Source organism: Epinephelus fuscoguttatus, linkage group LG1 (genome assembly GCF_011397635.1).
Source record: "Epinephelus fuscoguttatus linkage group LG1, E.fuscoguttatus.final_Chr_v1".
In the NCBI taxonomy this organism is placed as follows: Eukaryota; Metazoa; Chordata; class Actinopteri; order Perciformes; family Serranidae; genus Epinephelus; species Epinephelus fuscoguttatus.
Window position 1 is genome coordinate 13,453,415 of NC_064752.1, and position 27,112 is coordinate 13,480,526.

At 41.9% G+C, this 27,112-nt stretch overlaps 1 protein-coding gene across 1 annotated transcript; it reads right to left on the reverse strand.

The window, feature by feature from the left end:
* Window positions 1-2,669: 2,669 nt before the first annotated feature.
* Window positions 2,670-26,928, reverse strand: lrig2 (leucine-rich repeats and immunoglobulin-like domains 2). The gene is made up of 18 exons (XM_049559816.1): window positions 26,249-26,928; window positions 24,525-24,599; window positions 24,056-24,190; window positions 23,077-23,220; window positions 22,711-22,854; window positions 22,286-22,429; window positions 21,821-21,964; window positions 18,065-18,145; window positions 16,187-16,258; window positions 15,911-15,979; window positions 14,402-14,565; window positions 13,699-14,010; window positions 13,204-13,485; window positions 12,448-12,888; window positions 12,107-12,259; window positions 11,393-11,533; window positions 10,327-10,596; window positions 2,670-6,203 (listed from the first exon to the last, which is right to left on the reverse strand). The coding sequence occupies exons 1-18, from the start codon at window positions 26,434-26,436 to the stop codon at window positions 5,971-5,973; spliced, it is 3,192 nt and encodes a 1,063-aa protein (XP_049415773.1). The 5' UTR covers window positions 26,437-26,928; the 3' UTR covers window positions 2,670-5,970.
* Window positions 26,929-27,112: the final 184 nt, after the last annotated feature.

Below are 27,112 nucleotides of genomic sequence, written 5' to 3' on the forward strand. Positions count from 1 at the left end.
TGATGGACTAAGAGTTTTTTTAAGGCCCATATTAGCTGGCTTTGTGTTGGCTTGACATGACTAAATCCAGATTATAGATGGCTTGGCCTTTTAAATCGTTCCCATGGTGTGCCCAGAAATCATGTTGTGGTTCAGACCCTTGTGCCTGGAATTACATGTAACCTAAATGAAATCCTGCAAGGACATTTTCTCTCGTTTTTCTTTAAGCCCTGCTACTGTAAGTGAAAATACACCATCACAGAAATCTGAAACTGTTACTTGATAAATCATTGATTCAAAATTGACTATTTTTAATAAAAAATCAAATATTTTGGTAATGAAGCAAATAAAAATGACTAACATTTGCTTGTACCAGTTTTAAAAGTGTGAGCTTTTTCTGCTATACAGTTCATTAAGAAAGTATTCATCTATCCATTTTCATCCGCTTATCCAGGGTTGGGTTGTGGGGACAAGCAGGCCAAGCAAAGCACCCCAGACAGCCCTCTGCCCAAGGCGTTCTAAGGCTAGATGGGATATGTAATCCCTCCAGCGTGTTCTGGGTCTGCCCCAGGGCCTCCTACCAGTGGGACGTGCCTGGAACACCTCTAACAAGAGGCGCCCAGGAGGCATCCTGATCAGATGCCCGAACCACCTCAACTGACCTCTTTTGATGCAAAGGAGCAGCGGCTCTACTCCGAGCTCCCTCTGGATGTCCGGGCTCCTTACTCTATCTCTAAGGCTGAGCCCAGACACCCCTCAGAGGAAACTCATTTCCTCCGCTTGTGTCCGCGATCTCATACTTTCAGTCGCTAGAGCTCGTGACCATAGGTGAGGGTTATGACATAGATGGATGTATAAAGTATTCACAGCCCTTCAATTTTTCACATTTTATGTTGCAGCCTCATGCTGAAATTGAAATTCTACCTCACCAATCTACACTCTGAAGAGTAGTTTTGATTTATTTTTTTTTTGCTTAACCTGAGAAAAAAGGAAAAACTAAAATCATATTGACGTAAGTATTCAGACCCTTTACCCAGTACTTAGCTGAAGTACCTTTGGTATCGATTACAGCCTCGGGTCTTCACTATGACGTGACAAACTTTGCACACCTGGATTGCACACCGGGATTTTCTGCTATTCTTCTTTAAAGATCCTCTCAGGCTTTGTCAGGTTGGATGGTGAACAGCAGCAGAGAGCCATTTACAGGTTTCTCTAGACATGATTGATTGGGTTCAAGTCAGAGCTCTGGCTGAGACACTTCAGGACATTCACAGAGTTGTCCCTAAGCCAGTCCTGCTACATCTTGGCTGCTTAGAGTCAGTGTCCTGTTGGAGGGTGAGCCCAGTTTGCAGTCCTGAATGCTTTGGATCAAGTTTTTCATTTAAGATATCTCTGTACTGTGCTCTGTGCAGCTTTCCCTCAACCCTGATCAGGTCCCTCAGTTCCTGCTGCTGAAAAATCCCCCCACAGCATGATGCTGCCACCACCAGGCTTTACTGCTGGGATGGTACTGGGTGGATGATGAGCGGTGACTGGCTTCCTCCAGACATGATGCTTAGAAAAAACACTTCAATCTTGGCTTCATCAGACCAGAGAATCCTGTTTCTCACAGTCTGAGAGTCCTTTAGGTGCCTTCCTGGGTTCCTCAATAAAGAGTGGCTTCCGTCTGGTCACTCTGCCATAAAGAGTGTTGCAGTGTTGTTTGACCATCTGGAAGTTTCTCCCATCTCCACATATGATCTCTGAAGCTCAGCCAGAGTGACCAACGGATTCTTTAGTCTCTTACCAAGGCCCTTCTCCCCAGTTTGCTCATTTTGACGACTCCTACTACTCTAGTAATAGTGGTTGTTCCAAAAGTCTTTCATATTAGTTCAATCAGGAGACACTTATTTTTATAGTAAAAATAGTATCTATTAACTCGTGCACATAAGAATGAAAAATTGGATTGGAATTGGACCCCGTTTAGATGGTATGGTTTAAGGAGGGTGATGAATCCATAGTCAAATAGGGAACTCCCCGGGGTCTAGACACAGGTGGTGGTACAGGTGGTGTAGATGTAGAGAAGATGGAGAAGTGCTGATGATCTGGATGAGGAGTGGAATGGGCCTTTGTTGAGCTTGCCCTGGACTCAGCTGAGTGACAGCAGTGGAGGAGAGACCAGATTTAAACTTTTGTTGTAGCATCCTCACTTGGCCGATAGAGATCATGGCAAAGTTTGATTGGGTAACTCCAAGAGTGAACACCCATAGTCAGCTGATTAGAGGAAGCAGTGGGAGTTGGAGAGAATTGTGAATGGATGAGCACAAATTAAGTCTTTCTGATTGAACTTACGCAGAGCTTCATTATTATGGAGGCCACTGTGCTCTTGGGAACATTCAATGCAGCAGATTTTTTTCTGTAGCTTTCCCCAAATCTGTGCCCTGAAAAAATATAACAACATTCAAGGGTCTGAATGCTTTCTGAATGCACTGTATATAACCGTAAATTAATTATGCTTGGGCTTTTGACAAACCAAACCCTTTGAATATGTCACCTTGGACTCTGGAAGCTGCAATGAGCTATTTCCGCTACTCCGCAGGCATATTACAGACAAAACCAGATACATATATTGACAGCATAATAGACAACGCAAGTAATCCTATGTCTACCCGAGAAGCGTGATAAGAAAGACATCAACATTCCAAACCAAATTATCAGAATTCATGTTTAATGTCAGAGTAATGGCTACATAACAAAAAAGGCTCTTTAGACATGCTTTACAGAATGTACAGGTAAACAAGGTCCGAAAATACTATTGAAAACAAAATGCAAAACTTCAACAATACAAAAAAAAAGCAGCATTGGATATTGCCAGAGCAGTTACTGCTAAACTTTGGTATAAAGTCATACAGGACGTTCAGAGAATAAAACAATACAAATGCACATTAAGTTATGCTGTGTTGGCAGAAAAATATTGAAGAGAAGTACGCCACCGTCCCCGACATGTAGCTCCATTAGTGTGACTTATCACTGCGAGTTTTCATTTCAATTTCCTCAATCGCTCAGACGGGGCATAACATTGACCTTGGCCAAGAATCAAAGAACATGTAACAAGGATCTGCTTCTGCTGGAGCAGGGAGTGTGTCGAGAACTCATGAAATCATATTGGTTTTTGGTCTTGGGTTTGGTAATGTCAAATTCAGAGGAAGAGGCTTGGAATGTGTTCATCTGGTCAATAAAGCAGAGCGGACCACTGACAAAATTTAAAAAGTTAGAACCAAGACAGTGAATGAATGCATGAATTCACATCTGCACGTACCACTGAGATGTACCGATACACTATGTGCTGCTTAACACGTACATGTAGTCCATTTTGAGCAACTGTTGATAAAAAGGAACCATTAGTTTCAGCATTATTGATTTTTTTGTTATCCTCGTACACTCAATGTACCGAAGAGGAGAGAAGGAACATGAAAAATAATTTACTGGTCGAGACTAAAAGAGCAGAATGTAGCAGTACTCATGATCAACATAAATGACAATAACAAAAAGAAACTTTCAACTATCACTGTCACAAATCATTCCTGTGAAGAATGAGTATGATAAACTCTTAGTTGTCGCTTTATTAAGTACGCCTAGTTACAACTTCTGCAGTCTGATACAACTGAAATAAATCTAACCTTCATCAGGCTCAACAATTAGGATTGCCTAATGGCCCACAGCAAGTAAAATGCCACGTTGGGCACATGGTTATTAGGATTAAACACATTGTTTCTGCCAGAGCTGATGATGGAAGCAGCTCAGGAGTGAGGAATCTCATGTCCTTTTCATCTCTGTTCAGACTTGCACATGCGCAGTACCAATCAGACACTCGGGAGAAAGTAACGGCAGGTAAAGACAAAGTTTATGAGCTGAAGCGCAAGCAAGCGTTTCATTATCTTGGAAAGAGGAGTGTAGTTCGGTGGTGTTAAAGAATGGAGGCAAAACTCTATGGATAGTGCTGTTTGCCTAAAACTTGAAGCAAGGCAAGGAAATTGGGTCATTTTTTATGACATCGTTAGTTAATAACCGAGTATAAATAAAACAATTGGTATAGGGGCAATTAAAAATTATTTCAGACGGGTAGATTTCTGACCCACTTGCTCGATCGGGGAACTGGAAAATCAAAACATAACTGATGAACCTTGCTTCATGAAGGTTGTAATGTCAATCATTTTGGAAGCAGCAGTTTGTGGTGCTCTTGAGCTGTACGACATTATACAGAGAAGTGTTTCTGGTACTTAGCCGACCCTCATTGATAAAAAAAAAATGGGGTGGACAAAATAATAAAAGCACCTGTCAGTAGAATTTAATACAATTCAACAGCACCGTAAACTACATCCGCCGAACGAAATGATCATACAGTTGAGTAAACATCTCTCGAAAACTGAACTTTCGTGAGGGTTGATTTATTGCAGGATTGCTGTATCAGACTGCATTAGTTTTAGCTAGGTATACCTAGAGGCAACGGAGTGTAATTTGCTAAATATATTGAGCAAATATTAAGTTTTCTGAGAGTCACAAACAAAGCCAAACACATCTGAGCAACTCCGAAGTGCAATAATCAAGAGGATTTTTAAGGACAACTCATGACATCGAACCTGATTAAACAAAAACCACCTTCTTTTACATGAGAGGCGTTTCCATTTTCGGATAGATCAAAACTTCAGGATAGAGCTGGATCAATAAAAACGAATAAGCTTAAAGTTACTGCAGCTTCTGTCTCAAACCTCTCTGCAAATGAACTAGTAAGACATGGAATTTAATAGATTACTAGTCTTATGTACACATACATGTATAAAATAATACAATACATTCTCATTTTTCACAGTCCCAAGTGAAAACCTCGGCTTAATCAATATCTACGGAAGGATCATGAACTTTGTTGAGACAAATCTGTGATGATAAACCCTCACAATGTAAAAACAGCATGCACACTGCATAATCAAGTTCACCACCGTTAAATTAAGTGCCTGTAAGATATGATAAAGGGGGGAAACAAATCAGTGCATACTGTGTGTATCTAAGCCATAATGTCACCTGATCGAAGTTACTGAGAATGCTTGTTAAAAAGGCCATCCGATAGACAACCATTAGAAAGTAGCCAGCAAAACCATGATTGTCAGATGTGCAAATAAAGTACACGCTTTCTCCCCAAACTGCTTATCATCACAAAGACATAAAAATGAAGGAATTAGCAATTGCATTTGACATAAAACAGGATCAGATAAAGATGATATAGGATATATTCATATATATTCATAATATACACCACATTTTGGTGTCACTGTCTCTGGGATTTGCATGATACCAGATAGCATAGTTTTGAGTCAGTCGGGATGGCTGTGGGAATGTGGGACGCATGTTTTCCATGTTCTTTCCGATATTAACAACCACAAACTGCTGGTCAGGGAACTACTGTCATCTGTTTGAACCTCCTGTTTTCCCCACTTGGGAATAGGAGGTTTGTAATTTCTACCAAAGTCATGTAGGCTGCTCCAACAGGTGTCTGTACCAGGAATGATGAGACGAAACTGCTAGTGTGACGCACACTGGCAAATAAATTTCAGCCCCGCAGCAGCAGGGACGGAGGAGAGAGCTTGAAGAGACTCGACTCATGTCTTGGCGTTATCTCATGGCAGCATCCGACATGGCTCTTTAAAGCATACATTCATAGCTTTCTCTAGAGAGAGAACAAAGAAGAGTGGAGGATGTAGGAGAAAAGGGTCCTGCAGAGGTGGAGGTGTCAAGGAGGAGGTCAATTTAATCACTGGTCCATTTTTCCAGCCTGACACAGCAGTCTCTCCACAGTGGAGAACGTTTGTATGTCCTCTTGAGTGAAAGGGGAATGTAAACATACAAGAGAGCATCTTTGGCAGAATGTGAGGAGTCTCTTTGGAGGTAGTGGGTGACAGGAGGAGGGGGGTGCAGCAACGAGGAGTCAGAGGCAGAACGTGGGAGGAGTGTAAGGACCTATGTGGGAGCAGGGTGCTCCTGAGGGTTAGTCCTATTAGAGGCACTTCTGTGGTCCAGTGTGCATTGGCTGGGAAAACAGTCAGCCTCTGCTTCACTCTGTTCCTCTGCCCCGTCGGCAGTGGAAGTCAGAGGTGGTGTCCTGTGTACTGTCACTGGGTGCTGGGACGCGCCTGGTTGGGGTTTCGAGGACGGGTCTTCCCCTTCGCCCCAGAATGACCTGCTCAGAGAATCTGCAAAGACAGTAAAACACAATACTTAGACGCCTACGTGTCTAACTGATTCCAAACCAGACACTTTTTTTTGGCAATGCCAGTCATTGTTTGCAAATATATCAAGAAAAATTGCCAAATATTAACCATAACTTGAAAACCCTTAGATTATGGAGTGTTTATTAGACAAAACAAGCCGTATGAAGTTATTTTACACTCTTCCAACTTCTAACTAGGGCTGCCCCCTAATGGTCGACCAAATTAGTCAGCAAGACTTCGTTGGTCACTTTAGGCTAGTTCACATTACACAATTTTCACCGCTATTTTGACGTCGCAGAGGATCTTGAGAGACACCTTGGGTCGTAGGTGAGTTGGCAGATAGTCTGTCACGACAAGCCTGAACAAGCCTACAGGCAAGTCGTCCCCTCATCTGCGACTGGGACTGGATATCTGGCATGCTAGAAAACTGGACAAGGCTGACACGACTGACAAAGAGCATCGGCCGATGAGAGGCGGGATATGTCCCACGTCAGCATGCAAGAGGACAGAAGAAATGTGAGGAGGACAAGACGGCAAGCAACAACAACAATGGCGGTGTCCACAGGATCAGGAGCTGTCGGACATCCATGTTGATGCGTAAAGTTTAGTGCCGGGGAACTTCATAATATCCTGTTTTGTTCATGTGTGACAAACCGTAGTTTGGTGACGTTACTGCGTTATCTGGGGCTCTGATGGAGAGGGCTCAGTGGAGAAATCTTGTGGTGTGCACACAGGTTGTAACGTAGTTGGCGAGACTCTCGCTGACAGAAACACACGTCGCTAGGTATGAACACTCAAAAGATTACAATAGTCTCCACGACTCAAAGACTGGTTGGCCAGTCGTGTAATGTGAACTCGCCTTAAGCTGACTTTTACACAGTTGTTTCTGATCTAATCCCAACAGACAATATAACATTAGCTGTAGTGTACAAGTACTACCACCACCTGAACAACCTTCATAACAAGCCTCTATATATCTGAACAAATCATATCTGGAAGATCAATATCTCTAATAAATATATAAATAAATACACATCTCTTGTATTATATCATGTCATACCATGTTAATTTGTTACAGTCTCACCTCATCATATACTATATAATATTTCTATTTTGCTATATTAATCCAGACAAGTATTGATCGAGAGCCTGCTCAGCTGCTGCTGCACAGCGTGGTACTGCAGCTGCACTGGGGAAGACCAGCACAATCTACAATGTGTGGTGAAGGTGGCTCAGCGAGTCAGTGGAACCACACTACCACCTCTGAAGAACATTTACACTGGCTGACTACAAAAGAAAGCCATAAAAGTCTCAAACCACCCTGGACACTGTCTGTTTGTGCTCTTCCCCTCTGGATGGAGGTGTAGGACAATAAAAACAGATCAAAGAAACTGAAAAAAGCGTCTTGCCAAGAGCTGTAACCTCTGTTACAACCCCTCCGCCCTCTACTGACTGCTGTGAACAATAACCACACCTACCCATCCACACACACACACACACACACACACACACACACACACACACACACACATTCATTACACACTACCACACTACACTACAGTTTTACTGCACATAGAAGATGTTTGCTCATACCAGTCTATATGCTGCTACCTAACCATCACTGTACCACCTAATGTACAGCTCAGTCACTTTGTCTCATTCTTAACACTTTGTGTATAATGGGGTTGCTACAGCTGAAGGCAAGTTGGATTTGAGATTTGTGACTCCACTTGGAATGATATTTAATTCAAATTTCACAATAACCAAAACAGTAGAAGAAAACATGACATCAATTCTGTAGGGTTCGGGAAAATTTTGGCTAAAAGTTATTTCGTTGCGGGACGGAGACGAGGTTTAACAGAGCTTGAAGATAAACTGCTGTGCGTGTTTTTCACTCTGCATGTCGGATTCCACTGCCTTAAATCCCACTGTGAGTTTTAAGACTTTTGGCAAGAAGTTCACCAAGCCTCGTATGCATTGCACCGGTTTGAGACATGCAGCAAAATCTTGGTCAGATAGCCAATTTTCATTGAATTTGAAATTCCCCATGTTGTCCAGGGTACACTGACAGCTAGCTACCAGACAGTGGATACATCCCAGCCAAAAACAAAATATTAGCGTTGTTGGTTCCGCTACCCATATCTGTGTGACATTAATGTTCGAGGCATACGGTATATCTGTTAAGAAAAATGGATGTTACAAATTATTTTGAGATTTAACAACACACCATCAGAAAAAAAGAGTCATAAAATCCTACTTCCTGTGTCTTTGCATTTTAAAGACTTACAAACGATTGATTTAAGACATTTCACACCAACAGCCTCGTTATTAGATCCATGAATTCACTGCCTTTTCAGGCTTTTTAAAGTTCTGTGGGAACCCTGTATATATTTTGCTTGTCTGTATATTTGAATTATTTTGCTCGATTTTTATTTGCCTTATCTGTTTTCATTTGTTGAACTTTCATGCTGTGCACTAGGGCTGCAACTAACGATTATTTTCGTTGTCGACTAATTATTTTATTGGAAAATGTCGGTCTGTCTCTCCCAAACCCCCAAAATATGCCATCTAATGACACCAAAGGGTTTTAGTTCGTCATGGGAGAGTGTGTAAAGCTGCCAATATCTGAACGTAAGAAGCTGCAGTAAGAGTATTTTGGGTACTTTTATAGAACTTTTCTATGAAAAACTACTCAAACCGATTAGTCGACGTCTAAAATAGTCACTGATTATTTTCATAGTCGATTAGTCATCGATTAGTCAACTAATCGTTGCAGCCCTATTATGCACCACCTAAGAGCTGCTCAACAGATTTTCATTGTTCTTAGCACAATAAGACAATAACAGGTCAGGTCTACCAAAGCGTTCTTTCTGAGGGAATTTTTTTTTCATTCTTTGCAATGGGAGTGCCCTGTCTCTACACTGACGTAGTAATGTGTGTCTATTCTACGCTGAGTGCTGCGTGTTTGGCGTTTAGAGCACCGAGAGCTGAAAATTTTTACAACTTTGGGTAAAATGCTGCACTTGTCATTGTCACTTTTTACCCAGCCATTCAATCACAGTGGCGGAGGAGCAAAGACCATGAAGACCAACCTTCACATCTTACATGTACAAGTGCTGAACAACAATGGAGGAGAAATATGTTAAAATACTGGATATATATTAATATCTGTTTCCTCTCATGAACCCACACAGACCAGCAGGCCTGTCCTCTCTGCCATCATGTTTCTTCCTGCTCTCTCTTCATCCAGAGCGAGTAAGTACTCTACCTTGCCTCGAAATTTTTACTTGCATGGATTTTCTGTATCAATGCAACCAGATGCAACCAAAGCATCTCAGCTGAAAAAACGCTGCACCTCCAAAGTGCTCTCAAGCCCCCCGCTGAGTGTTTCCTGAGGAGCGCCTGGTGTTTTCAGCTGGGAGAAAATGCTTCAGTCAACTCAATGCCTCAAGATCTATTCTGTCTCTTTTACAAACTAAGTATCAATTATTAGTGACTTATTCTAGTGTACGCTGTTTTGATATATATCAGACTTGCAGCTACTCATCATACCGTGTCACATTAACTTGTCACTGTCTTTAATTGTCTTGTATAGTTTATATTTCTACTTCTACTCTTGTGCAGTATGTATAGACATCTTATTTTATTTATTCTAGATATTTACTTCTCTATTTATCTGTACTTATGTCTGCCATTGTGCTGCCGCAGTACCTGAACTCCCCCTCTGGGGATCATTGAAGGCTTATCTTATCTTAAACACAATCTTATGGGTTTACCAGTTCAGTGGGAAATCTCTCACCTGTAAAAAATGGCTTCAATAAATCAATGACCTCAGTATTTGCACTGTATGTACTGTGTATAAGTCAAGCTATGAGTAAACTTGCCTGAGCATCTGCAAGATTTTTAACAGCCACAGAAACAGGAGAGAAAAATGTTTAAAGAATCATAGGTGGGGAATTTTTTTTCCCAGTAGCTGCAGGAGGGTAAAATTTCAGTGTGTTATCAAAAAACACCTCAGCAGGCAGGACATGATAGCTGGCACCTAGACAAAGGGCGATGTCACCACCTTGCTCTAATAGGTAAAATGTCTGTTTCCAAGTCTCACCATTAGCGTAGTGCTCCGGGGGAGTGTGGCTGCTCAGCCTTTTGTCATGTGAAGTGAGAAAGACGGAGGAGTCCCGGTTACTAATGAGGCTCTCCAGTGCCGTGTCCTCGTGCTGGGCGTGCTCACTGAAGCTCTCCTTCAGGCCTGGCAGGGTCTTGTCCAGTGGATCGTCCTCCCCTAGGTAGGCGTAAGGGCAGTACTCCCGTGTGCGAGAGTAGATGTTGGCGTTGTCGTAGCAGTCGGAGCAGATGACCAACGGACCTGCACCACCTGGCAAGAATGAACACGGATCTTAGTCAGTGAAACTTTGTCTTTTATGCCTGGCTTTGAGGACACTTAATCATCTGACTACTTTCTATTATTCTCACCATATATCAATTAGATGTGAGAGAATTATAAAACTTGTATTCATTGAACTATTTCATAGCTTGTCTTTATTTTTCATTCACTTTCAAAAGTCATTTTTAAAACCTGGAATATCATTTTAAAATTAATTTTCTGTTTCACACCGTAGGGAATCTGCATACAAAACATACTTTAAAGATAATTTTTATTCCAACATAACCAGGATGTAGAAACTGTTTATTGTCCTTCTCTTTTCAAATGCATTTTAACATTTTAGCTATTGTTTAAATGATCTTATCTCTTACTTTTGTGTATGAGAGATGCCATACAACTAAAGGTTATTATTTTTAGATGTGGGACGTTTGTGGGTACATTATGTGTCTATCATCATGTGCATCTACGCTGGCACTGCTGCTACTGTGACTAGCATCCTGATGTGATTACTTACAGTCGTATACATTTTCTTTTATTTAATTAGCTTTAAAGTTGTATTAAAATATTTTCATATGTATGAAAAGACCATCTAGATTACATCTTAATGTGAATACATCTACATAAATACAAGATAAGTTAAAAGGCCTAGTGAAAGGCAGAGATATCGTAGTTTCAAAATCCTTCAGACATGAACAACACTGTGCTGAACAATAAGAACGCAGAAAAAATCCACTCCTTTCAAGATAAATAAAAGCCACACAACTGCTTGTGTGTCGAGGACACTAACCTGTGGGGAGTCCAGCAAGTCCCTCGCGGGGCTCTCCGGGGTGGAAGCTGCTACGGCCAGTGAACAAAGAGCCAACCCTACAGTGCAGCATGCCATTCCCCTCAGTTTCCACCTCACTGCCCGTGTCTCCGTAACACACACCTGGGACACACATGATAATTAGTCACTGTCTCATTTCAGCAACGATCTAATCCAAAAACTCAAAAAGCAGAAACAACAACCGAATGAGCATCGGAGTGTGCAAACCTTTGAAAACCTGAAAAGCAAATCTGAGAAGCTGTGTTTTATTTACAGACATTTATTTAAAAAAATGTAATATTTCTCTGAGTTTTTCCATGTGATGGTGCATCTTCATGTGTTTGATCACATAATTATCTTGTAATCGTTGTGATGTTGACGTAACAATCTTTGTACTCTTGTAATCACAATGCTTACATAGCCCAACCCTATAGAGTGTCTAATGGTGAGAGCAGAGATTACCTTTCATGCGACAACTCTGTGTGCTTATGTTATGCAAGAGAACCGTACTTGTAATGCCATGAGCACGACATAATTATCTCGTCCTCATTATAACCCAATGCTTGTTATAGGTATTGCAAAATGATTATTCCTGACATTGAGAAAACAAAAAGCAAAACTATCGTCATCCAAAAGGTTTGTTTTATAGAGTCACACATGGTGGAATTCACCGAATCTAAAAGGATGATTACTCACCATCTGTGCCCTTATGGACGTATCCATTGGAGAGAGGAGGCATGAGCTGCTGGTGGCTGCCAGCCTCAGAGTTACTGTAGCCTTCCTGAGGCTCTGACAAAGTACCCTGAGAGGAGAGGTAGCTGGGGATGTCTGCTGGCAAATTCATCTCATCTGGAACAGACAGAGACACATTCTGTGAGCTGGTATTGAGTTCTGTGAAACAGTCTTATCCTCACAACAAAGTGCCAGCCCCAGAGACATATTTCAAGCCTTCCCAACAGCTGCCATTATGGGGGTGAGGCTTCAGATAAGGCACATTTATTGTATATCACAGATGGCTATGTGTTGAAACTGCTGACCTGTGTTGGTGATACTGTAGTCTTCACTTTTCCTGCGCATGTGATAAATGACGATGACCCAGACCAGCGAGGTTCCAACCACACAGCACACCACCACAATTACTACGATGCCCACAGTGGTCCAGCCGTCTTGGTCGTATCCCGTGCCAGTATCGCAGTTGGGTGATGGCGAGACGCTCAGGTAGATGTGGCCGCGTTCTGTTCCCAGAGTATTGGACATGATGCAGGTGTATTTGCCAGCGTCAGCAGGGCCAGCATCAACTATGATGAGGAGCTGGTTGGCTGCAGCAAAGAAGTGGCGCTCAGTGAGCACCAGAGGCCCGTCATCTTTGGTCCAGTTGAGACGAGGAGCTGGGCTGCCTCCGGCTATACATTGAAGCACAGCAGTTTCACCGCGGGCCACTGTTCTGTCTTCCAGCGGCCGCATGAAGGATGGGGTTTCTGGAAGAGGGGAGGATTCATTGATTTTTTTATTTAAAGGATTATCCCTGTGGCATTTGTGTCAATCTGTTCAAATGGGTGTGTATGAGGTCAAGAGACAGAAATATGACATAACAGCTGTGTCTGTGGAAATGATATAATAAGGTTTGCATTTACATCGATATTTGTTAAGACTGCAAAAGAGGGAACACAAAAACAAGCGTGTTATGAGCGACAGACGTAAACAAGTAACCAATTTGAGCAGCGTGACTCAGCTGAGATGACCCAGCGGTGACACATCAGTTGTATACTTTGTTGATCAGGTGGGTGACTCACCCAGAACGGTGAGAGTGGCGTTTGCAGACAGGCTGCCAGCTGCGTTTTGAGCCGTACAGCTGTACACCCCCATGTCTTCTGTCTTCACGTTAGCAATAAAGAAGATGTCATCATCTGGCATCACATGCATCCTGCGCTCCCGGGCAGCAGGGAAGTCAGTGCCTCCATCCTTCTGCCAAGCAATCTGGGGTGATGGATGGCCTTCAGCAGCACACTCCAGCCTGGCCATAGTCCCAGTGCGGATCGTCAGATCCATGGGAGTCTTAAGGAAGGATGGCAGCTCTGGAGGATAAGAGGATAGAAAGCGTGGTCAAGGGTGGGACAGATATAAACTATAGATATATAATTAAATGAGCCAGACTCGGTGCATAGCATTTTGGCAAGCCCAGCACTTTATCGCTTAAAGAAAGTAAACGACTGCAGAGCAAGAGAAAAACATAAGAGCCTCAGCGACAATCATCAGTCACATTAATTGACAAAGGCACACATCCTCACCATTGACAGTGAGCTTGGCCCTGTTGGAGTAGTTGGAGCCAAAGTGATTGGAGACCACACACTGATAGCGCCCCTCATCAGTGAAGTTGACATTAAGGAGATGAAGCACAGTGGTGTAGATCAGCTCTCCTTCCTGGTACCGGGCATAGTTTTGCACTTCTGCATCATACAGCACCTCCCCGTCCTTCCGCCAAGCTGTGGTCATTGGCGAATCGCTGCTGCTGGATGCAACGCAGCTCAGAGTCACGTTGTTCCCTCTCAAGGCCACATACGTCTCTGGGTGAGTTGTGATATGAGGCTTGGGGAAATCATCTGTGGAGGACAGAAAGTGCAACACTCAGCGTTTTTCAAAGTTAGAAAATATTTTTAGAGCAGACCTCTTCACTGACATGTAAGATATTAGTTTGTGTTCAACATAAAATATGCCAATGCATGGTGTGTTTACCACAGTGTTACAGATGTTTGATGCAACTGTTTATGAAATTCAAGTATATGAAACCTGTGAATAAAACTTCCAGAGTGAAATAATGCGCTGTAATGGTGAAACATAATTTACTAGACACTAAAGTGATTTCAAAACATCTCAAAATGAAAAATCTGTGCATTTTCCTGTCTCACACCAACAAACATTCTCCACTGTGCTGGCTGAAGAGTACCTATATTGGATGTAGTGGACCATTAAAAAAGAAAGAAAGGGACTGACCACAAACAAACTCTCCCGGGCTGATGGACAGGACATTGCGACCAAGCAGGCTGGCAGGATGAGCACAGACAGCGGAGACAGACTGCTGGAACTGGCTGTCAGTCAGCCATGGCCCCAGCCACTGCATGTGGCAGTCACACAGCAGGCTGCTCGTGTTCAGGACACTGAGAACAGAAAGGTAATGAAGGAAACGCGAGGTGAGTCATTGCCAAATTTGTTGGAATCATTAAACTGCTGTAGAGATAAAATGAGGTGAACAAATGGGTATGAATTTTTGTGACTATTAGAACTATGATTCACCCTTTTAGAGAAGCAAACTTGGATTTACTTGCTTGAAATGAAGGTTCAATTTACCTGCCTTTATCTACTCTGACAACACACCAAGTGCTGCCTGAGTAACTAAGTGACAGTGAGCATGCAAGAGTAGCTGTATTTGTATTACACCAAATATCATAAAGGCAGACCTATAGTGTCTCTGTAACGAAGAATGATGGATTTTTGCTAAATTTCTTATGATAAACTCCACACTAAGGCAATTGTTGCCACAGTAAAGACACACAAAAAAACAACCCCTCTCTACAACCAAAAACACAAACAATGATAGATCATTTAATCATCACAAAAGCATAACCACTTTCCAAGTCACACACCGGCGTTCTCATTTTCAAACCAGTCGGCAGGAGACAAATAAAAACATGGGAACTGAACAACAGATGTGAAAGCAACCTTTAAATGATCTTAATAAAGACTGGAAATTAAATTAATTGCTTGCACTGCCTCCAGAACCATGTTTTAATACACTTAATCCTAAAATAAATCTTAATAACCAGGGTGTAACCATTTTTTCCTCTTGCTAAGTTATCAAGCAAAGCCACTTTGTCAACTCACCCAGCAAATAGTGCTATAATCTATTAAAGCAGCACTCATTAATAACAGGATATGACTACTGTCATGATACATCTTCTGAGTTTGACAGCTGCTGGGGCATTTCGTTAGCCACTGCTTGAGAGACACTCCTAACATGGGCTGAGCAGAACTTCAAAAAAGGCAAGAGACTTAACATTTCCACTGTCTGTCCTCACAGGCAGGAGACACAGCTGTCTTAATAAGGCACATGAAGGTACTGCAACTCAAAAGCTGAGTCATACAAATCTCTGCTTGTCCAAATGAGCTTTTAAGTTTATGGTTTTGTTAAGACAACAATCTGATGACTTGGCAATTACATATATTTTTAAATGCTGTCATCAAAAATGGGGTGAAAGGCTCAAAAGCAAAGTTAAAGTGCTCCTATCCATTCACAGCATCCACTTGTCGTCTTTGTAAAACTGCATAATGGCAATTTAAAATGCTAATTATGTCCTTTAAATTGCAGTGTCACTTAAGCATTATAACTCCTTTTTAATGAAAGCAATATTGCTAAATCAGTCAAAGAAACAACAATAACACAGGGAAAAGCTGGCTTCCAAATGTGCTTATGAGAGCTGTAAGATTCATTTAGTGTCTACTCACAACACTTTGAGCTTCATATGGGACAACGCCTCGGGGTGTATCGACATGATGCCATTCTTGCTGAGGTCCCTGCAGTGTGGACAGAAATATGGATTAGACACACCTAATGTGATCAAAATGGCATCCCATTTCACAAGCAGAAGACAACAGCAGCAGCACAGTGGTAAAAAAAAAAAGTCTCCTGCTATCTTTAATTATTCAATAATAACAAGAGTTCCTTCTGAGACACAAGTGTAACTGTGTGGAGCAACAAGGGCGTGCATCGGCTTTACTCACAGGTGCTCCAGCTCCTCCAGGCCCTCAAACGCTTTCTTAGTGATTGATTTGATTTTGTTCCGCTGAATGATTCTGTAAAATAAAACAGGAGTAACATTTTTAATGTGATGTTCATTAAAGGTGTTGACACAAAACCTGCTCTAGGGTAACATTTTATTGAACACTGCATCAGAGGCTTTTGTTACAGCTGTAGTTGGTTAACTTTTATAAAAAATTTTAACTTTGTAATTTTTACTGAAACAGTCAAAACATCAACACAGTGCCACATGAGAAAAAAAATCATGTTCCTCTGCCTCCTCGCAGTGCTTCTAATAGCACTGGCTAGAATTTACCCACAAGTAAATGAAAACAATCAATCAGAAGGAGTCTCTAACGCAGCTGTCAATCATGTCAATTACTGCTCCTGAACTGCGGTCAAACTGTCAAACTAGGCAGCGCTGATCAAATATGTTTGTGTCCCACCTGTCATGTTGACAACAGTACAGCGAATGCAATACACAGCCTACCAGCAGAAACAACTGTCTCACATTACAGCTAAACAAAACACTAAAATATAGCCCTGTTTCCACCGAGCAGTATGGTACGGTTCAGTTACATTCTATACCATCTCCCTTTTTGGTCCCCCCTCTGTTGGGGTACCTAGCACACAGATCTGGTACTAAAAGGTGGAGCTGTGAACACTGCAGTCTGTTGATTGGTCAATAGAGGACGGTCATTCTTGCTCAGGGCTGAGTTGTTTTGAGGCTCATGTAATCCATGGGGAGAGACTCTCACTGCAATCTGTTCTATTTTGTTGTGAAAATATCGGCGTGCAGCCTCGTGCTGTGGACGATAAACAAGGTGCAGACTTCCATCTGTGTCACCAGTAATGAGGAAATACAGTGAGTGCTGGACGGAGCAGTGAGTGACAACAATCCCACCCACATTAAGAGTACTGTTTGCGGTGGAAAAGCCAGGGACTGCGCACCATGTCTGTCCAAAGGTACCATAGTGGAAGTGTTTGGGGGAAGCGGTCGTATCACTGCTCGTGAACTGCTGTCAAACTATCAAAGTAGGTAGCACTAGCCAAATATCAATCAAGATTCGGTCACTGCACCTACCTTACCTAAAATGTTTTCAGACACATATTTTAGTGTACTGTTTAGCTGTAAAATGAGAGTGTTAGTGACCTTGCTGCCATGTTGAAAACAGTAGAGCAAGAACAATGTACTGCCTACCAGCAGAAGCAACTGTCTCATTTTACAGTTAAACAGTACACTAAAGCATCTGAGGTAAGGAAACAGGCAATGCAGTTACAGAATCTTGATTCATATTTGATCAGCAGTGCCTCATTTGACAGTTTGACTGCAGTTCACGAGCAGTGACTGACAGCTGCCTTAGTGACTGGTTGGCCCTGATTGGTTGTTTTCTTTCAGCTGAGGTGGATGCCAGTAAAAGCCATTGGAAGCACAAGGAGGAGGAGGAATGCAACGTTTTTCACAGACTGTCTGTCTCTACATACTACAATGTGGACATAGTGACAGTTTCAGCAATCATGACAAAGTTATTTTCATAAAAGTTACCAACTGTAGCTTTAAGATGAAGTTGAGACATCAGAACAGCCTTCCAATTCAAGTCTGAGTAAACAAGAGGAACAATTTCACAGCAAAATAAAACCTGTCAAGTACAAAAACACCTATCTGAACAAAGCTTCACATTATCAGGAAGCGTTTCTCACCAGAAAAGATGAATACAGCCAAATCTCTGGAACACTGATTTAGAATTTTAATTGCACTGGCTGTATTTGTCCAAATGCAAGATATTTTGTCCTACAAATCGAATCAAACTCTGTCAATACTCTGATCTATCTGTTTGGGTATATAATCTGAGAGTTCTTACAGTGTGTTCAGCTTCTTCATTCCATCAAACACACCAATGGAGTCTTCAATGGCCCAGGAGATTTCATTGTTGCGGATATCTCTGCAAAACAAAGGGTTACATTTTAGATATCAAACACATTCTGCAATGACTGAAGACGTGATGACTCCTCCAGCAAAGTTTTTTAAAGACCACAGAGAGGACAAATTATCTCCACTGTGGTTGTCAGTAGCAGTGACTCTCAGTTAGGAGACTAACAATCTGAGACACCATGCTTCCACTGTGTGTTACAGTTCGCTGCCCCTGCTGTTCTGATGAGGGGAAATTAATTGGCTCTGTTTAGCACTGGGACAGTTCATGGGTCCATTGGAAACACAGAGAGGCCTTGTGTTTACAGGATGGGTCATGGGCTCCTTTGTTTCTTTTTCCTCATGCCTGGCCACCTTTGAAAGAACTTCGGCACTCTCCGATTCCTCTCTCCCATGAAAGCTCCCAGGATGGTCAAGCTCTCAAATACGACCCCTTTCTTGTTGCAGCTCAGTGGATTAGACGGAAGTCTGCGTGGCAAATAATGAGTTCACAACTTCCTCTCTTCTTCCACACATCTCATCTCACGGTATGAAGAAGAAAACGTAGTTGCTCAATTAGGCTGATATTCTGAGCTTTAGTTACACAGTATTTTCAAAGCTTTTGTGGTGGTGTTAATGTGGTTCAGAACTGCCGTCTAATACTTTGCAACCACACACATTGTGTGAACAGAAAGGAGTAAAAGCAGCAGATTTATACCACTGTTGTACCAAGCAATGCATTATGTGGCACTGACATGAGGAGCATAAGTGCAGGAGGACATTATTGTAAAGGATAACTCCCCTAACAGAGAGGTAAACAGTATTTATTAAACACCCAAGAAAGCATAATCCCAATTCCACCCTGACAAAGCCGGAGCTGCTGTGTTATTTGTTGTTACGCTCAGTAGACACTGAAATGTTGAGCATATTGTATGTTGATATTATTTTATCCCTGCTTGATAAAATATTAAAAGGAAAACAAACTCAAATCCCAAACCAGGAGGAGTGCTGCTGCTCTACCCACACTGACAAAAGATATTACCAACCTTCACCTCTCAGCCTCTGGCTCAGCTACAGTGTGAAGGCCAGTCTACTCTCCCCCTGCACAATATTACAACAATCTTCTATACAGTACATGGTTCACATGAAAGACCTGAACTCGGCACTAACACTATATTGCCTCTCCTCTCAAATATTCTATTTAGAAATGTGTGCTTAGGGCCCTGTTCAATCCGTTATGAGTTTCTCCGGATGTTTTTCATTCTTATTTATTTACCAAACTCTGTTTTCTGTTTATTTTTTCTGAATTCTATTTTATAATTTAAGTACATTTTGTCATCAGAAAGAGTCTAATCAGGTCGTGGATTAATACATTTCGACAATTCAATAGCAAAAGATTCCAAAATTAATGGTTATCAATGAATTTTTTGTAACACATTTAAGGGGCCTCTTTCACATGACTGCAGGGTCGTCGATCACTGTAAGGATTCCAGCAACTCAACTTCAAAGAATATCCTAAGCCTTACTTTCCCTTGCAATTTAGTGGGATTTCTACGTAATCATATGTGTGTCGTGGGCCATTTCACTGCATTTACAGGTCAGTATAAGGGTTCACTTCAAATTTAGTTCTGCACTGGCTGCGAGGGGAAAGCGCATGCTAAAGTTGACCTGGCAATTAGCAGGCTGCAGCACCAAAAGATCACCGGAAGAGTCCAGACAGAAAGGTCAGGTCTTGAATGGGGAGAGGCCCCACTGTTCAGGTACAAGGCCAGCAAGAGGGAGAGGTAAGAACTGGTGGTTTCCAAGGTGACAAGGATAACAAATGGGCGCTATATGATCAAGGCCATAGCACAGGGACCGCAAGGGAGCTGGACACCATGGGAAGGCGTCGTCAGCAGAAATATCAGGATGGTAAACCAGTGAATGATCCCACAGGCAAGGCTCAGCTTCCACATCTAGGCAACATACAGCACACCTCCCTGCCCACTGAACCTACACCTGTGGTCTGTGGTCCAGCACATCCTGTCAGGCTGCAAGGTTGTGCTATCCCAAGGGTGCAACAGGTGGCGACACATCCAAGTCCTAAGAAGACTGGCTGAGGTTTTGGAAAGGCGCAGACAGGACTTGAGCAGACGCCATCCTTCACCAGCAGGCCACCAAATACAGTCTGCCTGAGAAAGCAGGGGCAATACAAGCGCTACACTATGAGCCACATCTAGAGTAGTTCCCACCACCCTGGACTGGAGTATAAGCGTCGATCTCGGCAGGAAGCTCTGGCTCCCTGGTGAGATCTCCAACAAAAGCCTTAGACCAAACACAGTGTTGTGGTCTAGCAGTGCCAAGACCACGCTCCTCACTGAGCTGACTATCCCTTGAGAGAAGGGAATGGAGTCTGCCTCAAAGAGGCAGAGGCTGAAATACTCTGATCTCACAGAGGAGTGCAAGTGGGCATCTACCCTACCCAGCTGTCCACATCCTGAAGGAAATGGGGTAACAGAAGCAAGCCAGCGGAAGGCCCTGAAATACCTAGCCGAAGAAGCAGAGAAAAGCAGCTCTTGGCTCTAACTCAAGAGAGGAGACAAGCACTGGGGTAACACCTAGCACATGGGCTAGCTGCACGGGGGGCAGGGAGACGTGTCTGCCACTGCCCCACCACCAGGAGATATTTGGGTTTTCAAGAGGTGAAACACTGAAGATCGGAGCTACCTAACTGACATCCCTGCAGCTGACCCACAGGCACTAGAAGAAGTGTGACAGGCAGTAATGCCACAGCAGGCTAACACCTACCTGTGCAATCAAAAAATCAGTTGGCAATTTGACCACAGAGATGCAAGTGATGGCTGGCTTGATGTAGAAACATCAAACGCTGCCTCAGGACCACCTGAGAAGCACAGGATTTGACCTAGCTTGACTAATTGAGAAAAGGTCTGCAGTCAAGCTGGCGTCAGCATTCAGTTGCATCTTCGTGGCCAGACGCTAAACCCTAGGAGCACAGAGCACAGCGGAGTCTCTGCAACAGCTGACCCCCTGTGTCAGCCACCCTGCCAGTGTGTGTGGAGGAGCTGAGCCCCACCTTCTGTGAAACTCCAACACAGAGAGCATAGTTTTTTAATTAAACTCTGTGTTTCCATATGTGTTTTCATTGTCATGGAAATCATAAGGCCCCTATGTGATTTCACATGTTTGCACATGGTAATAAAGCTTCAACTGCTTTAAAATTTCAAGTGAGACACCTATGCTTGCTTCTCCTGTGAGTGAGCAGAACTCAGAATTTTTCAGGTTTGAACTGATCTGAAATCAGCATGATGCTCGCAGTGAATGGTAGGACAGAAGACACAAGAGAACAGGATTATACAGAAATTACACACTGGGTGGTTTGATCTAAAACTAAACAGACAACTAATGACAATCAGGATTAGAACGCAACACAGACTGTATTAGAGGACGCAGACTTAAAATACTGGCAAGCTCTACTGTTATTTCTCTAAACTACTTAGGATTACTTGGGAAATGTGTTCAAGACAGGACTAGAACTACACATGAAGAGTGAAACAAACCACAGACCTACTGTAGTCAGCAGCCTTCATGAGAATGCAGAGCCAAGAACATGTCAGGAGGGTTATATTTCGCATACTGCACTTAATCACACTTGTTAGATAGAACAGGTAACAGATATTTCAGATGGATTTCTTTAAGGTGAAGCACTTACAGGGTGCGTAGACTTGCCAGGCCACTGAACACTCCTTCTCCCAAATGGCTGATGGAGTTTTCTCCGAGGTTCAGGCTCTCCAGGAGACCTAATCCTACGAACGCCGTCTCTTCAAGTCTAGTCAGATGATTGAAGGACAAGTCCCTGCACAAAACAACCACAAATATGAGAGAGATTAGTTAAAACAATTTCCTTACTCAACACCATCTTGTGTGTTAATTTGACTCCACATTAAAGAATGATTATCTAAACTGAGGCATTTCCACAAAATTGCTAAAAACATATGCAGTACATCCACCGGAGGCAAGACAGCACTGAATCAGCTCCAGACACCCAAAAGTACTGCAGCAAGATAACAGTAACTCCTCTGAGCACACAGAATGAATTTCAGAGCCCGGGGCTGATGAAAGAAAGTGGGGACTCTTAGCTGCGTGGGGATTTTAGCTAGGAAGCAAACACACTCACAGTTCCTCCAGCTTTTGGCAAAACTCCCAGGCGTCTGGTCGGATGATGCCGACAGCATTCTGGCTGACCCGCAGGATACGCAGCATGCGCAGCCCGTACAGCCAGCCTTTGTTGACCTCTGTTAGGTTGTTGTGCTCCAGCTCTCTGAGACACAGATGGGATAAACAAAATGGCATCAACAAAAAACTATAATCGTTAGAATTTATTGATAAATCTGCCAGGAAGATTTTGGCAGAAATGGGCCACAAAATTTCAAAACAGACATAAGAAAAATACAGAAAAAAGCAAATATTTCCCACCAATATTTGTGCAATTACCAAGCTCATTATGGCGACTTTAAAAAGAGCTACACTGTAGTGTTCCATAGTTGCTCATGAACCTGCTCTTTAATGTCACTTTAAAGACGTCCACAGCAATGTACTTACAGTTCTTCAATGTTGTTGAGTCCAAAAAAGGCTCCATCCATGAGCTTCGTGATGCCATTCCTTTGCATCTTCAGTGACCTCAGAGAGTCCATCCCTTTGAATGTCAAACTGTCCACTATCTTGATCTTGTTGCGCTTCATTTCACTAAAACGAGAGCGAGGGCCAGCTTTCATCAACAAAGTACATTATACCAAAAGCTGGATATAGTCCACTGGATTTTTAAAAAAAAAATTGGATCTACATTAAATTCAGCCAGCTACTTAAGTACAAGTTGTTACAGCTGTATTAAAATCCAGATTTGTCTGCCAACTATCAACCGTTAAATTCTTGACAAATTATTTCAGTTTTACATCATGCGATACTTACAGAAACTGAAGCTGTGGAAGTTTGAAGACTTTGGATGGCAGCACAACTAATCTGTTCCTGTTCAGCTTCAGCACCAGCAGGGAGCTGGAGATGTTTTCAAAGCAGCCGGGCTCGAGGACACTGATCTTGTTATTACTCAAATTCCTTTGAGAAAAGGCGAGAGGAGAACAGAGACATTAGAGCCAAAATCAGCACAGGGAAGATTGTTGGCTCTTTAGTTACATCTACTGTATGTGAATATCCACTGGAGGAGGCACTGCAGCTGTTCTACAAAAAGATGCTTCTTTACCGACAATGAAATGTTCAAAACAAGGTGTCTTTTGTGCTCTGACTTGATTTGTGTACTTGAAATGTCTTGCACTGTGCGGTACTGCTTTGCTTTAATATATTCTCTGTAATACTTTGTACAGCCATTACTGTTTTGTCATCTTGAGTTTGTATTATTCAGATCCCACTCTCCATTTTTATACCATTAATGTCTCTACGATTGTAAGCTGCTTTAGTGTCTTTGCAATTATATTAGATTGGATCCTAGATGTTTTCTATTGTTAAAATTCAATGCTTGTGCAGTACTGTGCATCTTTGGCAGATATATGCATTTTGAGTGCTCCCTAGTTTTATTTTCTTTAACCTTCAGCTTGTTTGTGCTCTGAGCCTCTTTTTGTTGAGGGATAAGTCTGGATGCATTGTTTGTGAGAGGTTTACGTCTTTTTCTTTTGCCTAATACTGTTTGTGTTTATGCCTGGATGATATTATGTATTGTGCTATTGGATCATGGTGGGTTGCTGTATCACAATGTTTGGTTTGTTATTGGTTAATGTGTCTGAATCATCCCGCAAGGGATAGGTCATGTAAGTGTCCACACACGAAAATAAAATGTTCATTCATTCAGTGTACTGTCAGGCTATTCTTGCAGGCAATTTCACCTGACCTTCCTTGACAAAGAAAAAAAAAAGGTTATATATGGGTGATTACTTACAGATATTTCAGCTGCATGGAAGGGAAGGATCCAACTCTGAGCTCGGAAATGGAGTTGGATGTCAGGTCTAGTGTCTCCAAGGAAACGTATGGCTGCAGCTGAAGCATTGAAAGCTCTGAGATCCGATTGTGGACTCTGAATCGTGTAAAAAATATGACATGTATTAGTTTCAAATCATAACAACACAGAGTACTATGACATACTACGTCTATGGTACATTCAAATCACACCAACATTGTGAAAAACTCACATCGGGTACTGAGTCACATCTAACAGTACCAATGTTTCTGGTTTAGTATATTTGTAGACATGACATAAAGACAGTCTTTTTTCTTTGGGAAAAGCATGTAAAGAAACAAAGACCTGGAGGAGTTATACATTTACATAAAGAAATTCAAGGCTTATTTTAAATATTTACTTTGGTAGTGACAGGAGAGGCTAGAAAACCTGAAGGGGATTCTATACTCACAATGACAGCGACGTGATGTTTGAGGAAACGTCTCCGAGAAAAGGAAGAACAGTCAGCTCATTGTGATTCATAGTGCTGAAATGAAATTCAACAAAACATTAGCTTCGTATTAAAAAAAGACTGCTGAGTAAATCAGCTGAGGAATAACTGAAATAGAAACATTAAATCATCAACTCATGGATTGCATAACTCCTTACAAAATGTTCTAGAAATTCTGCGAAATTTAATCAGGTTCACTGCAGCTTGATTCATCCATTGAATAGCCCAGCATTAATTACTACCACTGTGACTGTTATAATGTTCAGTATTTGTTTAAACAATAGTAGAAGTGATGGTTAGCTTAAGTCACGTAGGAGGCTGTAATCTTGATGCTGTTGGACTGTATTTCATTGAGAGACTTTTTTTATTATATTAATTAGGTGCAAATATTGGAAAGAATACAATACAAATTAACAGCACGACAAATTATGACCCCTAAAGTGACCATAAACATGAGTAAACACCTCTCTAGACTGGTTTAAAAAATAATTAAATGAAAGCTATAAAGTTATAACCTTCATGAAAGATATGAGAAGACATGGTCTTGTTTCTAAATTGCAATACAGGATCACAATCTACTGACAATGCTCTCAAACGTATATGTCTTGTTGGCAAATATAACATCCATAAGCCTAGAGTGCTTCAGATTACACCAAATATATGTTTGTTTTATGTTGAACTACAATCTTTCTTTGACTCTGTTTCTAAGATAACAACTACAGATGCACAATAATTCAGGACGCCATCGGTATCGGCCAATATCAACTTTAAAATGAACTATTAGAATCAGCCTACATGCTTATTTATTTTATTCTGCACAATGAATGAATATGACATCATTAAAAAGCATTTTATTTCATGTCTCAATCAGCTTGTGGGCCATCACGATAAGAGTATGCATACATAATATGATGTTAATTCCACTACAGACTTAATAATTGCTAAAATTAGGTGGGGGAAAAACTGGATTTATCAATATTGGTTAGCAGCCAAATAAATTGTTATATATCGGCATAGCTGCAAAAAATCCAATACTGTGCATCCCTAATAAAAATGAACAAGGAAGCTATTATGACCTCTCAAATAACTGTTAAAATCATATCTAATAAAGACAAATATGGTGTATTATATCTAAGTTTCCATGAATTCATACAATGCAACGTATACTTTAAATTTTGTTTTGTGAAGTGATAATTTTTCAGTGTTATAAAATGAAATATGTATCTGTACAATGTACTATAATATTCACAATGATCAATAATATAAATAAGTAAAAACCAACCCTTCATGAAGGTGGGACATATTGCAGGTCTGTTGTATTTGACTGCATGGTGTTCAGCTAGGTAAACTGTGTGACAACGGAATATAAGTTCTGTTAGATTTACATATCACTTACAGTGTCCAGAGACTACTGGATAAGTTAGTTTGGATGTGATGACCATGCTTTTTAATCTGTTCCACTGATGCCTTTGTTATTAAAATAAGGTCATTAACCTATGTCCTAAAACAGATCATATCATAAAGAAACTTCTATGGGTAAGATCCTATCGACTTGGAGTCAAGAGGCTACAATAGGCTACATCTAATGTGGTTTACTGGTATGTTATGGTACACTCCTCGGTTGAATAACAAATCAGTGTAGTGGATTCAGTGCAGGACAAACTTCAACACTCTTGTGTACTTACACTTGGGTTATCCCATCTGGTGGGTCCACGGGAGCTGAGGACAGCCTCTTCCTGTTGCAGTCCAGAATCTGGACCTCATCCTGCCCTTTAGAACAAGAGCAAGGAGCGGGACAAGACTCCAGAGCCCAGGCACTCAAACTCAGCAGCATGAAGACAAGGGCCGAAGGAATGGGCCAACCCTCCGCCATTTTAAATGTCTTCCTACTGAGGGCTACGTAGCTACGTGGCTAACTCGCTAAACTGGCACGTTAACTGTTACAAACCACCATTAAATCGTTCCTGCAATTTGATATCAGTCAAGCGAACACATGCTTTAGGTTGATAGTGCTGTGATGCCAGGCGGAGCCCTAAAATATGTTTTTTCCCAACTTGCGTGAGGCATCCCAGCAAAGATTTCTCCTCTTCTTCCCAGTGCCTGGAATTCCTTCCGCTCCAATCTGGACAGTGGACACCCTCCCGGAGAAGCTAATGCTAGCTCAACGCTGAGCTGACTCAGTCCCGCAAATACGCCACTTTTCACCCTGCGACATCGGTTTAACTCCCCTTTTGGTTGGCGCTTGCCAACGTTAAGCCATGTGAAATAGTATCTTTGCCTCACCCGGGATGTTTACAACAAATTTCCTCCTTCTTTCCGTCCCGCAAGAACAACAAAGCGCCTTGAGTTGATGACACACAATATCCCAGATCCCGCCCCTTTCCAGCAGTTTACAGCTCTCCTATTGGTCCGTAGTCAAGCCTGTCAAAAAAATGCCACAATCTGATTGGACCGCAGGCCAATATGTTTTTGTGGTGGCCTCTACTGTAAGTTTTTCAGAGCTGCCCTGGTATGAATTATTATTTCACATCCTTGTGGTCGTTTGTGAT